General features: G+C 41.7%; 1 protein-coding gene across 3 annotated transcripts in view; it reads right to left on the bottom strand.

Moving 5' to 3' along the window:
- gria2b (glutamate receptor, ionotropic, AMPA 2b) overlaps positions 1–17,550 on the bottom strand; it is a 155,733-nt gene that overhangs the window by 7,620 nt on the left and 130,563 nt on the right. For all 3 annotated transcript variants that reach the window (XM_060851650.1, XM_060851648.1, XM_060851649.1), the window contains exon 12: positions 16,520–16,718. In XM_060851650.1, coding sequence (XP_060707633.1) covers positions 16,520–16,718 — 199 coding nt within the window. The remainder of the gene's footprint in view (positions 1–16,519; positions 16,719–17,550) is intronic.

Raw genomic sequence — 17,550 nt, 5'->3', positions numbered from 1 at the left:
GGGCGGCACGGTGGCACAGTGGTTAGCACTGCTGCCTCACAGCGCCTGAGACCCGGGTTCAATTCCCGACTCAGGCGACTGACTGTGTGGAGTTTGCATGTTCTCCCCGTGTCTGTGTGGGTTTCCTCCGGGTGCTCCGGTTTCCTCCCACAGTCCAAAGATGTGCGGGTCAGGTGAATTGGCCATGCTAAATTGCCCGTAGTGTTAGGTAAGGGGTAAATGTAGGGGTATGGGTGGGTTGCGCTTCGGCGGGTCGGTGTGGACTTGTTGGGCCGAAGGGCCTGTTTCCACACTGTAAGTAATCTAAACATGAATGCTTGTCTTACTCCAGAAAAACGTCCAGAATGTTTCCAAGAATGGACTTTATTCTGAGCATCCTTGGATTTCTTCACAGCTGCTTAAAGCTAGCTATATAAAATTAGGGTTACCGTACACCGTACATCTTCACTACATTTGTACATTAAAATCAAAATCAGAGTTCTGTAACTAGTGAAATGCCATAAGGTACAAATCTAAACAGCTTCTTACATTCTTTTGTCTAATGATTGAATTGGACAGGTGAATGAATGTTCAAGACTGATTTTTCTTTGCCAGTCATTTACATTTCAAGCAAAAACAGATAACCAGCAGTTGTAAGTCTCTATCCTGCTCTTTGTCAGACAATTAAATATAAGATAACTGACTTTTACAATTGTTAAGCTGTCATATTAGGACATGTTTGTTTCTAACATCTATTATAGCACCTACTGAAGGAATCCTATTGAATTGTCACCTTTTAAACTATCACACTTCATTTCTTATATTTGGTCTGGCAGTTAAGATGTAAGGCTAAAGATGTTATGTCTCATTCGAGATACCTTGGCTTGTAGAGGCAATTGTGACCTGGAACCTGAAGTAACATTGTGGATGAAAAATATAATGAAACACTGGGGGAGGAAAAGATAAAGGAGTTCAATTTATGAGAGGGAAAACAGCAAATGTAACACGTGGTCAGTTGGTTGCATAAAACATGGTGGAAGACATAACTGAAATGCTGTGTACTGAATGTAATAGAACAGGTTGCAATTTCATGAACAAAAATGCTGCAGAAGCTGGAAGTCAGAGCCAGAAAGAGAAAATGGTGGCACTGCTTAGGTGGTTAGGCAGCATCTTTGGAGAAGGAAACAAATATTGTATGTCTCTGACCTGTCAGCAGAGATCTGACACAAGATCATCAATCTGAAACAAAGGATAGTATGGGCAGTTTGGTTTGGAGGCAGTAGGAGTGGGGATTTAAAACATGTCAAACCTCAATGGGATTCCACACCCTTATAGGTTTAAACCAAACAATCTTTGCAGGGGTTGGGAAAAACCCCATGCAACTGGCAACCACATAATTTTAGGATTCTGGTTTTAACATCCAGTGCTTGGATGTATTTCTTCAAAGTGGGCATCCTGGAACTCACTTAGGTCAACGATATTAAACTTGTTGCACATTAGAACCCGTTCTTCAATGAAGACATGAAAAGGATGAATTGAAAATCGTGTGGGATTAGAGTAGTTTAGCTAGATCTTGTGTCTATTCATGTTCTTTTGTCATTCATCTTAAATCAATGTCCTCTGATTCTCCTACTTTAGCATGGGAATGATGTTTCCTTATTTATTTGTCCAGATACCTTACAATTTTGAACATCCCTACTAAATGTCCTCTCAGACTTCCCTTGGAAAAATAACCTTTGCTTCTCCATTCTATCCCTATTCTATATGAGGAGCCTAGGGTACAGTAGCTCAAAACTGGCAGCCTTGGTACCAAGTCAATGGCAAATTTTGAATCCTGCCAGTTTTCAGTTCTGGCAGATTTTGAATCCTGCCAGTTTTCAGTTCTGGCAGTTCAGCCAGGTGCTTCAACCCAGGACAGGAGAGGTCAACGGTTGCCCCAATCTCTCAGGAGCAGAGGAAAAGACTAGCATGCGAAGTCAGGAAATAGTCAGTACCAATGTAACACCTAGGCAATTAAACCAGTGAGCTAATTTATTCATGTAATGAAATTTAGAATTCATGTATGGCAGCTTGTAGAAATGCCTGGTGTTTGGCCATCTGCAGTTTTGGGAAGCCAGATCTGAGATTAGCTACCTGCACCATTCTCTGTAGCCTTCTTCTTCTCTAGCACTGGACACAATACTCCATTTGAGGCCAAATCAGTATTCTGTAAATTCATTTTGACTTCTTGGCTTCACAGTCCTCTGCATTCATTTCATCTGCCACATGACTCCTCATTCATCCAGCCTGTCTGTCTCTTCTTATAACTTATCACTGTTCAGAGTGCTAATACATTTTAAATATAAACAGAAAGTGCTGGAAATACTCAGCAGCTTAACAGTATCCATGGAGAGAAAAAAAAACAGATTACCATCAGCTTCTGATGAAAGATCATAACTTGAAACATTAGCTTTGTTTCTCTGTCCACAGAAACTGCCAAACCTGCTGAATATTTTCTGTTCTGTCCCTTTATCTCCAGAAGTTCAAAATAATCACAATTTTAGATTCAAAATGCTAGAGCTTCATTGAATATTTTCTTTCAGTTGTGTGTGTGGCTGGGGAACCAATAAATTGTTGCTCAGGGCCTTGTTTGCATTGCAGCAATAATGTACATTCACATAACAATTAGTTCCTGTATCTATATTTATGTAGCTATTCTTATCATTAATGCTTTCACATTTTTTTACACTAAAAGATTACCAATTAGATTTTGTAACCAAACTGAGCATCTTTAGATTCTCGGTTTTGCTAGAGTTTGTTTTCTTTATGAAAATATTATTCATACTTTAGTAATAGGCTGTTGTGCCTTCTTCCAGTAAATGATGAGAATGGCATGCTATATTATTGATGCTATGCATTTTATACTGGTGCTGCAACCACCTGGTGTGGTTAAAATGATGCTATTGTGTCACTGGCTATGATATTGTTAATGTTGTACCACTTGTTAGTGATGCTAAAGGTTTTGTTTCACTGGTTTGCAAGTATTGCTGCTGATTCTTTCTGCTTTTCTATGTCTTCACAATTGGATTCTGTACATATGGGTGTATTCTTTAAACATTTCAAAGAGGGATTCAACATGCTTATTGATCTGTTGACCTCCTTCTGCCTATGTGTCAGTGAGTTGCTGTCTTATCTCATTCTGGTGACGGAAAAGGAATGTCTTTTTTGAGTGTGTTATCTTCGACTTTCTTCAACTCAACAGAACTGCAGGTGATTTCAGGATGGTCTTGAGAGGTACACATCAGAGTGACAATAAGGCAAGGTTTGGATCTTCCTTTGTCTTTCTTAACTATCTGGATGTAACTTTAAATAAAACCATGACGTGACGTGCAGGAATGTGATGTTGAACTTTTGCTATTCATCAAATCCCCATCAATCTATAGAAATTAACTGTGTTCCACGATTACATATACCTTTCAAGAGCCCAGAACTCAATGAACACAATTCATACTAGTGAGGTGATCAGTGTAGCTCTCAAATCTTTCACATTTCAGAACAAAAGGCAACTTTCAGAAATAGCCTGCAATATTAAGGTACCATGCCACTTAATTGTGAACGAATAAATTGACTCCCACAATATGACATGATCTCCGTAGAGTTTTAGTAGATATCATATCCTCCTAATTTGTGTTTTTGATCTTCTGGCATACATTACAAGTAGACAGAATTTTTTTGATGCCTTTGAAAAGACATATCTAGGACACAGGTGATCTGTTCCTGACTTTACAGTTCTCCATTCCGACATGACCTTTGTATATCTTGTAGAGAAAATTTTGCTGCATCATTTTGATGATAATTATCCTGGATTCAGCCATCCAAAAGCCATCTTCCAGTGCGATGTCATCATAAAACAGTACTGCCTGATTACTGGTAGAGTTAACTGCATCTCATCAGGATATCCTCGATCACTTGTTGAAAAAACATCTGTAACTCTTCACCTTTGCTAGTTTTGTTTTTAGCTTGACTCCGTTTATGCGGTGTTACATTATTTAAGTGATAAATTTCACTCCTGCTGCAATAATTGAAATAGGGTATCTACCAGTTCCATTCCTCTGCTGGCTTGTATTTCAGAAATCTCAACTCTGAAGCTTCAAAAGTAACTCTGCAGTCTTATTGGTGCTTTGAGCATTTTTTTTCCATAGGTCTGTTTGAGAGGATGATGATCATTCCCCACAAGAATTTTCTTCCACACAGATATGTATAAAATTTCACACATACATACATGATTGCCAAAAGCTCTTTCTTCTATATCGACGTATCTGGTCTCAGCTGGTTACTGCTTTGGTGCAAATGCTATTGATTGTTCCTCTTGTCCTAGGCTGTTCCTATTCCTTTTACTTGCAGATTGATAGATTTCTCTCTGTTGTCGTGTGTGTTAAGTTTGTCTCCTTGCATAACATTCCACTGAGTGTTTTGAAATTCCTATCGTACCTGTGTCATTTGGTTTTCAATCACATTTTCACTTGCTGTGAATTCTGAAATGTGAGATACAAAAGAATTCAAATACTGAATTAAGCCAAGGAAATGTCTTGACACTTTCTGGTCTCTTGTGGCTACTATCACTGAGATAGCTGTGATTATGTCATAACTTAGTTTGATTCCATTGGCTGTAGAGACCAAAGAACTAGCACTGGAACTGACATGTTCACAATATATTTGTCTGAGTTGAGCATGACTCCAGTTTCCTTTGTTTGTCCATGTTTTTATGTAGGTAGCCATGGTTTTTTCCATCTGGACAATGGTTCTAATTATCAGCTGTTCTCTGCCTGCTCCTTTACATCTCTTGCCTTTTTTCTCCCTCCTAATTCATGTCTTAATAAAGTCTGGTTGAAGATTTGTAGCTCGGGTGTCCGTTGTTGTGGTTCTGTTCGCCAAGCTGGAAGTTTTTGCTGCAAACGTTTCGTTCCCTGGCTAGGGAACATCATCAGTGCTATTGGAGCCTCCTGTGAAGCGCTGCTTTGATGTTTCTTCCGGTATTTATAGTGGTTTGGTCTTGCCGCTTCCGGGTGTCAGTTTCAGCTGTAGTAGTTTGTATGTGGGGTCCAGGTCGATGTGTCTGTTGATGGATGTTCTTGCCGTTTCCGGGTGTCATGTCTTAATCAATCTGTTTAGAAAGTCACTACATAGTGCAGTTGGAACTCAGAGTCATGGCAAGCCTGCTGTACGTGACATTCTCAGGCGATCAATGTGACAGGAACAGGCTCAAGACATTTTGAAGAATCGCTGCTGACATCTATAGCCAGAGACAAAAAAGTGCAGATGCTGGAATCCAAAATAGACAGGCAGGAGGCTGGAAGAAGTCAGTGAGTGATGACTATTCAGATAGACATTTGAGGAGGTGTGTGAACAGAGATGTATACAGTATATAGAACTAAGGTGTGTGCATCAATGTTTTGCTGGAGAACATGAGGGACATCAGGGAATGATGTGCCATTCACTTTTTTTGATCTAGCGAGGTCAGTATCTGATTCTGTATCTAAATCCAAGTACTAATCCAGCCTGAGAATGGTTGGCTTTTGAAATCAAGTGAAATCAGTTGTTTTCAGACTAGTATGACCAAAGGCATAACATCTGGGAGCTTGAACCACACCAAAACTGATTTGAACAAATAACTTCCCAATTTGAAACTAGGTGTGCTTTTGCATGTCTTGTATGTCTCTTGTATGTCTCATCCTCATCCTGGCTCATATTGAATCAAAAAGTTAGACACAGCAATTTGTAACTCTCTACAGGAAGTCTTGTGTGTTGTTAAAAATGAAGTTTTCTCATCAAGCTTCATGCTCCACAATCCACCTCTAGCACCAAACTTTGTGAAAACCCTTGTTCTGGCTATTGCTTTGGGATCCATGCAAATTTCTAGCTGTCCACTTGGCTTCTCTCTCACCAGAATGGAATTTGCCCAATCTGTCAGCTCTGACTGTGACAAACGTCTCACTTCCTTCCATCTCTTCAAACCGTCTTTTAAGCTTTCTTGTCAGCTCTCTTGTTACTTCCTCTAGAATTAAATCATTGATCCCTTCACTGGCCCAATGATGTGATATCAAAATCTTCAAAGCACCAACAGTCATATCAAAACGCTGCAGAGGCATTTGCACAGATCTTCTTTGCTTCTAATTGGAGACTACTTTTCAATGAGAACTTAGCATCAATCCTCAATGTAATTGCTCACTTCAAGTTTATTGAGAAAAAAAGGTAGTTCTTCATAACTGCTCAAATCCAAGATAGCAGAATCATCTCTTTCCGTGACCTAGAATGTGCAGTTAACATATCTTCCTTTGTGTATCACTTTCATTTGCTTTACTGTATCAACCCAGCTTCCTTTCTTCAAAGAATCATAGAATCCCTACAGTAGGGAAACAGTCCATTTGGCCCAACCTCTGAAGAGTAACCTACTCAGACCCATTCCCTACCCTTATTACTCTACATTTACTCCTGACTAATGCACCTAACCTACGCATCCCTGAACACTATGGGCAATGTAGCATGGCCAATCCACCTAATCTGCACATCTTTGGATTGTGGGTAGAAAACGGAGCACCAGGTGGAACCCTATGCAGAAACAGGGAATGTGCTAATTCCATACAGAAGTCATTCAAGGCTGGAATCCAATCCTGGGTCCCTGCTGCCTTTGAGACAGTAGTGCTAACCACTGAGCCACCCCCTGATTTGGGTAATCAGCATCTACTTTATTTTCCTCATGGTTTCATCTGCTCCAGCTTGTCATATTGTGAGCTTGTTCTTTCCAGTCAAATGTTTCATACCTCAGGCTGTGGAGATCCCTAAATGTGTTGATCCATCAGCTCTTCATGTGCGCTTTTCAATGTTGTTAAAAATTGTTAATAGATTCCCCTGGTTCCTGCCTGAGGTTTTGAATATCAATCTGCACTTTCAGTTAAACTGCTCAGATGCCTCCGCAATATCAACTGTTTCCCAAATCAGCACAGGCTGGATCGACATCACCATTTCGTTTTTGTACCAATCACTTTGCTTTCCTCCTCTTATCTAGCACTAGTTTGAGTTGATTTTTCACTAGTTCACTAATGCAACATTAAATCAGCATGAAATGTTTGTGTTTTTATATCCTGCTGCTACTAGGTTGTGCTTTCTTGTTCCAAAAAGTGTAAAATAGAAAAAAGATTCAAATGCTGGAGCTTCGTTTTATTTCTTAAAGCATATCATGTGTCTAATACATGTTTTTGGTGGACTAATGTTGCTTGATATTTGACTGTTGTGCAACAGTAAATCTGACACCCTGGACTCACATTCACTTAAATTTCCTAACATTTTACAAATAATTTGACTATACAAAACAGATGTTGCCAGACCTACAGTTTTTTGAACATTTCTATTTTTCTTTTTAGATTTCTGGCTGATTCTGTATTCTACTTTTGGACTTTTACAAGTTTTGAGTCAACTGCAAATTTTTAAATGTTTCCCTGCACAATTAAACTTAAATCATTACTACAGAGCAAGTGAAGCCTAATACCAATCCCTGGAGAAACACTTTTCTTCAGTCCACAAGGAAATAATTCAGTCCAACTTTTTTGTTATTGTCTCTTTTAATCCATACATTTCAATTTATCTGATAAGCCTGTCATTTGGTACTATTTCCTAGATTACTGTTTTCCCATCACTTACATTAAGTTGATTACCCTTGACTTAATTTGTTACCCTTACACTCTTCTTTTGAACAAATAATGTTTATTCAGAGGGCAAAATCTAAGAACATGTCTTCACCACTTTAAAGCTGATTTTTAATTTTTTTCAAAGTCATTACATTGGTGACTTTAATCACTTCAATCTCAACTTTCCTGCTGCCAGCCTTCATTGCAGAATAGGAGCAACTGATGCAGCTAAAGCACAGACCTCCGATAAGGAGCAACAGGAGCAGTCATACCAACTCTCTCAGCAGAGCAGGTAAGGGCTGTTTGGCAGTGGCTGCTTGAAGGCTCGGTGACGTTTGTTTAACGGTTTAAATTAGAAAGTTTTTCTTTAGAAAAAGCACGGAGCGGACCCGGAAGCTGGTGTAGTGCAAGCTTACCTGGGTAAGTTGCTTTTTTCCCCCTATAAAGGCGCGCAGGAGAAGAACCCGAGGCACTACAAAGGTAGAGCCTCCCACCCGCCCTCCTCCTCTAACCTAATAATAAGACCCGTTGTGGTAAGAAGGTAAGTGCTGCATTTTGCTTATTCTAGTGTTTAGACCTAGTTTTTTTAAGGTTACTTTTAGAGGGATGGCAGTGAAGGCAGTGCAATGTTCCTCTTGCAACATGTATGAGGTGAGGGATGCCATGGTCGTCCCTGCTGATTACATTTGCAGGAAGTGCACCCATCTCCAGCTCCTCCAAGACCGTGTTAGGGAACTGGAGCTGGAGTTGGATAAACTTAGGATCATTCGGGAGGCAGAGGTGGTCATAGATCGGAGCTTTAGGGAAGTAGTAACTCCAAAGATTGCAGACAGATGGGTGACAGTGAGGCGGACTCGGAGGAAACAGCCAGTGCAGAGACCCCCTGCGGCCGTTCCCCTCAATAACAAGTATACCGTGTTGGATACTTGTTGGGGGGACGACTTACCAGGGGTAAGCAATGGGATTCAGGCCTCTGGCACGGAGCCTATCCCCGTTGCTGAGAAGGGGAGGGAAGAGAAGAACAGAGCAATAGTTATTGGAAACTCGATAGTTCGGGGCACAGATGGGCGGATTTGTGGGGCGAGACAGACTCACGTTTGGTGTGTTGCCTCCCAGGTGCAAGGGTACGTGATGTCTCTGATCGTGTTTTCCGGGTCCTTAAGGGGGAGGGGGAGCAGCCCAAAGTCGTGGTCCACATTGGCACCAATGACATAGGTAGGAAGAGGGATGAGGATGTTAGACAGGCTTTCAGGGAGCTAGGTTGGAAGCTCAGAGTTAGAACAAACAGAGTTGTTGTCTCTGGTTTGTTACCCGTGCCACGTGATGGAGAGTCGAGGAATAGGGAGCGAGAGCAGTTAAATGCGTGGCTACAGGGATGGTGCAGGAGGGAGGGATTCCGGTTTCTGGATAACTGGGGTTCTTTCTGGGGAAGGTGGGACCTCTATAAACAGGATGATCTACACCTGAACCTGAGGGGCACCAGTATCCTTGGGGGGAGGTTTGCTAGTGTTCTTTCAGGGGGTTTAAACTAACTCCGCCGGGGCATGGGAACCTAGACTGTAGCTTTAGGGTACAGGACTTGGAGTGTAGGGAGGTTAGGAACATGGCATCAATCTCGAAGGAGAGTGCCTGTAAACAGGAAGGTGGCTTGAAGTGTGTATACTTCAATGCAAGAAGTATACGAAATAAGGTAGGTGAACTTGCAGCGTGGGTTGGTACCTGGGAGTTCGATGTTGTGGCTATTACGGAGACATGGGTAGAACAGGGACAGGATCGGTTGTTGCAGGTTCCAGGGTTTAAATGTTTTAGTAGGGTCAGAGGTGGGGATAAAAGAGGGGGAGGTGTGGCATTGCTTGTCAAAGATAGCATTACAGCAGGAGAAAGGACGATGGATGAAGACTCGCCATCTGAGGTAGTTTGGGCTGAGGTTAGAAATAGGAAAGGTGAGGTCACCCTGTTAGGAGTTTTCTACAGGCCTCCTAATAGTCCTGGAGACACAGAAGAAAGGATTGCGAGGCTGATTCAGGAGAAGAGTTAAAGTAATAGGGTGATTGTTATGGGGGACTTTAACTTTCCAGATATTGACTGGAGTAGCTATAGCTCGAGTACGTTAGATGGGTCGGTGTTTGTCCAATGTGTGCAGGAGGGTTTCCTGACACAATATGTAGACAGGCCAACAAGAGGTAAGGGCATACTGGATTTGGTTCTGGGTAACGAACCAGGCCAGATGTTAGAATTGGAGGTAGGTGACCACTTTGGGGACAGTGACTACAATTCGGTGACTTTTACTTTAGTGATGGAGAGGGACAAGTGTGCACTACAGGGCAAGAGTTATAGCTGGGGGCAGGGAAATTATGATGCAGTGAGGCATGACTTAGGATGTGTGGCTTGAAAAAGTAGGCTTCAAGGGAAGGGTGCAATTGATATGTGGAGCTTGTTCAAGGAGCAGCTATTGGGTGTCCTTGATAAGTATGTACCAGTCAGGCAGGGAGTAAAGGGTCGTGTGAGGGAGCCGTGGTTTAATGAGAATTGGAATCCCTTGTTAAAGGGAAGAGGGCGACCTATGTAAAGATGAGGCGTGAAGGTTCAATTGGGGCGATTGAGAGTTATAAGGTAGCCAGGAAGGATCTAAAGAGAGAGCTAAGAGCAGCAAGGAGGGGACATGAAAAGTCCTTGGTTGGTAGAATTAGGGGAAACCCAAAGGCTTTCTACAGGTATGTCAGGAATAAAAGAATGACTAGGGTAGGAATAGGTCCCGTCAAGGATAGTGGTGGGAAATTGCGTGTGGAGGCTCAAGAAATTGGGGAGATACTGAATGAATACTTTACGTCAGTATTCACTCAGGGACAGGACATTGATGCCGATGTGAATATTGAGTCACAATTAATTAGAATGGATGGCTTTGCGATATGTAGGGAAGAGGTGTTGGAAATTCTGGAAAGGGTGAATATAGATAAGTCCCCTGGGCCTGATGGCATTTATCCTAGGACTCTCTGGGAAGCAAGGGAGGAGATTGCAGAGCCATTGGCGTTGATTTTTATGTCCTTGTTGTCTACAGGAATAGTGCCAGAAGACTGGAGGATAGTAAATGTGGTTCCCTTGTTCAAGAAGGGGAATAGGGATAACCCTAGTAACTATAGGCCGGTGAGTCTTACCTCTGTTGTGGGCAAAGTCTTAGAGAGAATTATAAGGGATAGGATTTATGAACATCTGGATAGGAATAATGTGATCAAGGATAGTCAGCATGGTTTTGTGAAGGGCATGTCGTGTCTCACAAACCTTATTGAATTCTTTGAGAAGGTGACTAAGGGTAAAGCGGTAGATGTGGTGTAGATGGATTTTAGTAAGGCATTTGATAAGGTTCCCCATGGTAGGCTACTGCAAAAAATACGGAGGTATGGCATTGAGGGTGAGTTGGAGTTTTGGATTAGGAATTGGCTGGCTGGAAGAAGACAGAGGGTAGTAGTTGATGGTAAAGGTTCATCTTGGAGTGCAGTTAACAGCGGTGTTCCGCAAGGATCTGTTTTGTCATTTTTATAAATGACCTGGAGGAGGGGTTAGAAGGTTGGGTGAGCAAGTTTGCGGATGATATGAAAGTCGGTGGAGTTGTTGACAGTGAGGAAGGATGTGGCAGGTTACAGAGGGATATAGATAAGCTGCAGAGCTGGGCAGAAAGGTGGCAAATGGAGTTCAATGTAGCTTAGTATAAAGTGATTCACTTTGGTAAGAGTAACAAGAAGATGGAGTACTGGGCTAGTGGTCGGATACTTGGTAGTGTGGATGAGCAGAGGGATCTTGGTGTCCATGTACATAGATCTCTGAAAGTTGCCACCCAGGTAATTAGTGCTGTAAAGAAGGCATATGGCGTACTGGCTTTTATTGGTAGAGGAATTGAGTTCCGGAGTCCTGAGGTCATGTTGCAGTTGTATAAGACTCTGGTACGGCCGCATCTGAAGTATTGTGTGCAGTTTTGGTCGCCATACTACAGGAAGGATGTGGAGGCACTGGAATGGATGCAAAGGAGGTTTACCAGGATGTTGCCTGGTATGGTAGGAAGATCGTATGAGGAAAGGCTGAGGCACTTGGGGCTATTTTCATTGGAGAAAAGAAGGTTTTGGGGTGACTTGATAGAGGTGTACAAGATGATTAGGGGTTTAGATAGGGTTGATCATAAGAACCTTTCTCCACGTATGGAGTCAGCTATTACGAGGGGGCATAGCTTTAAATTAAGGGGTGGTAGGTATAGGACTGATGTTAGGGGTAGATTCTTTACTCAGCGAGTTGTGAGTTCATGGAATGCCCTGCCAGTAACAGTGGTGGACTCTCCCTCTTTATGGGCATTTAAACGGGCATTGGATAGGCATATGGAGGAAAGCGGGCTAGTGTAGGTTAGGTGGGCTTGGGTCGGCGCAACATTGAGGGCCGAAGGGCCTGTATTGTGCTGTATTTTTCTATGTTCTATGTTCTAACTATAGAAGCAGCAGGAACCATGCCAACAGATTCATCACCAGGACTAATAACTAGCACTCAAAGGGAGAAAAGTCCAGCTCGCTGAACTTTGTACCATAGCATAGGATATATCAATAAAGAATGAGCTTTCTCAATATGACAGGAACAAGCTCAAGACATTTTTGAAGAATGGCTGCTGACATCTATAGCCAGAGCCAAAAAAAGTGCAGATGCTGGAATCCAAAATAGACAGGCAGGAGGCTGGAAGAAGTCAGTGAGTGATGACTATTCAGATAGACATTTGAGGAGGTGTGTGAACAGAGATGTATACAGTATATAGAACTAAGGTGTGTGCATCAATGTTTTGCTGGAGAACATGAGGGACATCAGGGAATGATGTGCCATTCACTTCTTTTGATTTAGTGAGGTCAGTATCTGATTCTGTATCTAAATTCTAGGCATCCCAGTTTTGCAGCTGTAAGCTTCCATAACTTCCAGTCTTGCCTGGTCAGTTTGTGGGGTTGGCCTTTCCTTCCCAACCCGAAGAAACAGCATGTCCCTTCTGAACCTCACTGCCTCCAGTATGAGAGCTCAGATGAAGCCAGAAAAAAACATTCTTTCCCAGTCTTGATTCCGTTTTTTTGCCTCCAGCCACACTGACCCCAGATGGTGTCTCTGCTATTGGCCTGTTACTAGCTTTTCTTCTGCCTATGGGTCTATCAAATAAAATTCCATCCGTTAGCTCCATAGAGAGCTAACTTATCGACAGCAGAACTTATCGAGGCAACAAGGATCCCTGTGTACACTGAAGAGCCAGTAGTACAACATATACACACACGCACGTGCGCGTGCACATGCACACACATATAAAATCCCCCCATAGGGGTTGTCAAGAACCTCAGAAAAGAAGTCCCAAATCCAAAGAACTGCTGAACAGCAGCTCCTCTGCAGTAAGCAGTACCACCTGGGGAGAGTGGCTGATACCCACCTGAATCCTTGGATTAAGGAGGGACTCAAATATGGGTGAGTCAATGTGTGAAAGACCTCAGGGGTAGAGATAGCAGAGGCAGGGGAGAAGGGGATCGAGAACAAGGCAATAGTGGTGGCTCCCAACATGCCCCCCTCTTTGTGTCTTGATGCTTGACCAGGCACTAAATACTTTTGAGTGAGGTAACCACATATGTCCTCCCAAGGATCTCATAAGCAAATGTTTGCTTATCATAGTTCCTGCATGGTGACACCCCTATTCACCATTTTATTAGTACCAGTATCAGTGGTGAGGCCATTTACTGGCCACCTAAAGGTCTCAAATAGAGGGACTCAATTGGTGACTGGGTCTGGGAACTAATCTTGGACAGAACCAGGCTGGAGGGTAGAGGCAAAAGGTGTCAGCCCCTCACGTGCCACCTTCCTATCTGATAAAATGCCTCAAGTCACCAAACATGGCAGAGGAGAAGACAGAAGATTTTGCGCAAATTTTCATCTCACAGTTGCTGCCTAACCTGCTGAATATTTTAGATAATACCGCAAAGGAAAAGATAGTATGAAAAAGAATAATCCTATTAAATTGACAGATAAGTTCCAGGTAACGAAGAAACAGATAACAATGAAAGAGGAATTTGGTGATGAAAGTCCTATTAAAGTACGTTTCAAATGTATATCTCCAATCTAAACCAAACAGACAGATGTAATGGGACATGAAGGGACCTGGCATAGATAATAGCTGATCCACTTAATCATTAAGGCCGTTAAGATTTTTCACCACCAATTAAGTAAACAGATTGGATGAAAATACATCAATGAAAACACAGTTTTTATCAGGTCATTAACATAATTTTAGATTTTGATCTGGTTTGAACTACAAAGCAATTGAGAGTTGAGAGACAAAAATAGCATGCTGGACAAGTTAAAGGGACCTGACAACTGGAGATGAATGTTACACGAAAGAAGGCAAAGGTTCTAACAGAAGTGGTTACAGAAAAGTTTTCCTTCATAGTCAGTGTGTGGAAGCAATGCTACCTTAGATGATTTCAAGGAACATTGTTCTCCATGGCACTGCAGGTCTCTCATGGTCAGTACTGCAGTATGTCTGCAAGGGATGCTCCCAAGATTCAGCTTAGAGCTGATCATTACTGTCATTGAATGTGCCATTTTCTATTAGGTATGCTGACAGCAGCCACCCATTTGAAACTCTGGTGAATTTAACTTTTCAATTATTTTGTCAGACATCAGTTGCCATAGAAAATGGGTGTGATCTAATCCTTCCAATGTTCTACTGCACTAGTTGGGTTGCCATCAGCCCAGATATGCATCCCCTCCCTACCAACAGCTTTTGCTTGCCTCATTACCTTTTCACCATTTTGTTATACCCTAAGCATTCCAATGGTTAGCAATCTTGCTTGGCACCTTACTTACCTGCCCCCTCTCATCTGGCACCCTTCCCATCTGGCATCCTAACCACTTAACCAACTGCCATGCTGACCTTCCACTTACTTTACATACTTAACCTTTCACAACAGCTGTCAAAGGGCCTGGCTGTGGTGTTGTACATTTAAGTCGCATTAAGTACTGACTGCTGCAAGAGGGGATGTGATTTGATTTCATCCATGTATTCTGCAGTCTGGGTGAACTGTATTGATTTCATTTACACTGTGTATTTCTGAAAGAGGCAGGATCTGAATTCATAGCTAGAGACAGAACAGAGTTAAGTACAGATATAACAAACTTGAACAGAATGGCAATTCATCTGTGATTACCACTCAGTGGAATAAACAGGCCATTATTTTTTGCCTGTATTATCTTTGCCTGGATGGCACAGTGATGTTTTCTTCTTTTCCAATTTTATCTTCATAAGAGAGTACCAGTGTTTTGAAATAGTTGAGTAAAAAATGAGGTCTGCAGATGCTGGAGATCACAGCTGCAAATGTGTTGCTGGTCAAAGCACAGCAGGCCAGGCAGCATCTCAGGAATAGAGAATTCGACGTTTCGAGCATAAGCCCTTCATCAGGAATAAGAGAGAGTAGCCAAGCAGGCTAAGATAAAAGGTAGGGAGGAGGGACTAGGGGGAGGGGCGATGGAGGTGGGATAGATGACCTGGGGGGTGCAGTGAGAGAGGAACTCACTGAAATCCTTGTAGAGGGAGGAAGAGAGCTTCTTCAAGGAAGGCATCCTTGCAAGAGGATTCGCAGTAGGTTAAAATCTTCGAGTAAAAAATGAGGCGCAGTAGGTTAAAATCTTCGAGTAAAAAATGAGGCGCTGTAGGTTAAAATCTTCGAAATAGTTTACCATTTTAACACTCGTGTCTGTATCCAACAGTGAAATATACGTAAACTGCAAGTTCCTTTTCTGTAGCTCAATAACATGTCAGATTCCTGACTCACTAGCATGACATTAGCATTTTCCTCATCTGCCATCTTTACAGTTTTAGATGTACACCACTCTACTGCCATTGAAATATGGATGAAACAAAATTATTGTTGGAAGGGAGGTGGCATGGCAGCCAACTTGAGCACAATGAGATTCCATTAATTGCAAGGTGGAAATGACCTGATACAATGTTTTTTCAAGTGAATTTGGCTGAATGATAAATATTGGTCAAGACACCAGTAAAACTTTGCAAAGCTCAATGAAGTACAAACATGTTATGATTCTCATGGACTGCTATAACAAAGTATAAATAGAAAGCCAGGTGATCATGAACTGGATTATAGAGTCATAGAGTCATAGAGTCAAAGAGATATACAGCATGGAAACAGACCCTTCGGTCCAACCTGTCCATGCCGACCAGATATCCCAACCCAATCTAGTCCCACCTGCTATCACCTGGCTCATATCCCTCCAAACCCTTCCTATTCATATACCCATCCAAATGCTTCTTAAATGTTGCAATTGTACCAGTCTCCACCACTTCCTCTGGCAGCTCACTCCATACACGTACCATCCTCTGCGTGCAAACGTTACCCCTGAGGTCTTTTATATCTTTCTCCACTCACCCTAAACCTATGCCTTCTAGTTCTGGACTCCCCGACCCCAGGGAAAAGACTTTGTCTATTTATCCTATCCATGCCCCTCATAATTTTGTAAATTTGTAATTTTGGTGTCATCTGCAAACCTACTAACTGTACCTCTTATGCTCGCATCCAAATCATTGATGTAAATGACAAAAAGTAGAGGACCCAGCACTGATCCTTGTGGCACTCCACTGGTCACAGGCCTACAGTCTGAAAAACAACCCTCCACCACCCCCCTCTCTCTTTTACCTTTGAGCCAGTTCTGTATCCAAATGGCTCGTTCTCCCTGTGTTCCATTCTTGCATGATCAGTGTTATGCTTTAAAAATATTGATGTTTTCTCAACCTAATCATAGTCACAATAATACTTTCACATCAGAAATAAGCTCAACACAAAGATAAAAGTATTCTATCTTACCCTAAAGAATTCTTTTGTGGATCCAGCGTCCAAAGTTCCATATGCAATATCTGTCTGCTTAGCAAGATCCTCCGCACTTTCAATGGGAGACACCATTCGTTCCACCGTCAGGAAAGCAGCTAAGTTAGCCGTGTATGATGATATTATGATCAAGGTAAAGAACCACCACACACCTCCAACAATTCGCCCCGACAGGGATCTAATAATAAGTGTGAAATGGATTTATAAAATGAAATGAATGCTTTCCTTGGGACAAAATGATCAGTCATGTATTATTGTGCCTGGAATTTAATTACAGGGAAGCACATCAAGTGTATATTATGGCCATTTTTGAGGACAATTAAAAATACTTTCATAGATTTATGTCCATTGAATGATTTGTGAAGATAATGCTTTTAATATTATCAAAACTGTACAGCTGTAAAGTTATTTTTCAGGAGACAGTATCATTTGGGCCTAATAGACAATAAAAGGTGCAACCCTGCAATGAGAATATTGCCAAAAATATGAGTATAAGCCAGATGAAAACAAATTATAACTAGCCGACTTCCATGGTAGTTTTTTTTTAACTGCTTACATGGTATACAAAATAAAAGCAGAAATGGGATATTTGTACTCCAAGTACACATAGTATGGTTTTACACAAACACTGCACCAAATACTTGAATGACTAGTTTCACTTAATCTTAAAAAGACATTGAGAACATCCAAAACAGATTAAACACAGATACGAGAAGCTAGGCATTTGGTACATAAAAATGCAAAACTCAACGTTCAGGGAACAACTTTTGTGGTGAATTCAGTCAAGATGAATTATTTACAAAAACACAATATAATTTCTCAAACCCAGGTGCTTAAGAAAAGACACATATTCTAAGCATGAGAAACAAATTTGTTGCAAATATCCAAGTTTTATGCACGCAGAAGAATCCAGAAATCCAAAGTTTTATTTGAAACAAGTTGATATTTATATTCTCTTGTCCTCTTTCCTTGCTCTAAAATTCTAAGAGAAGTTAAATTTCTTTGACTTG

This window comes from Hemiscyllium ocellatum, chromosome 36, assembly GCF_020745735.1.
Source record: "Hemiscyllium ocellatum isolate sHemOce1 chromosome 36, sHemOce1.pat.X.cur, whole genome shotgun sequence".
NCBI classification, from domain to species: domain Eukaryota; kingdom Metazoa; phylum Chordata; class Chondrichthyes; order Orectolobiformes; family Hemiscylliidae; genus Hemiscyllium; species Hemiscyllium ocellatum.
The sequence above is the reverse complement of the archived record's forward strand: the minus strand, read 5'-3'. Positions and strand labels throughout refer to the sequence as shown.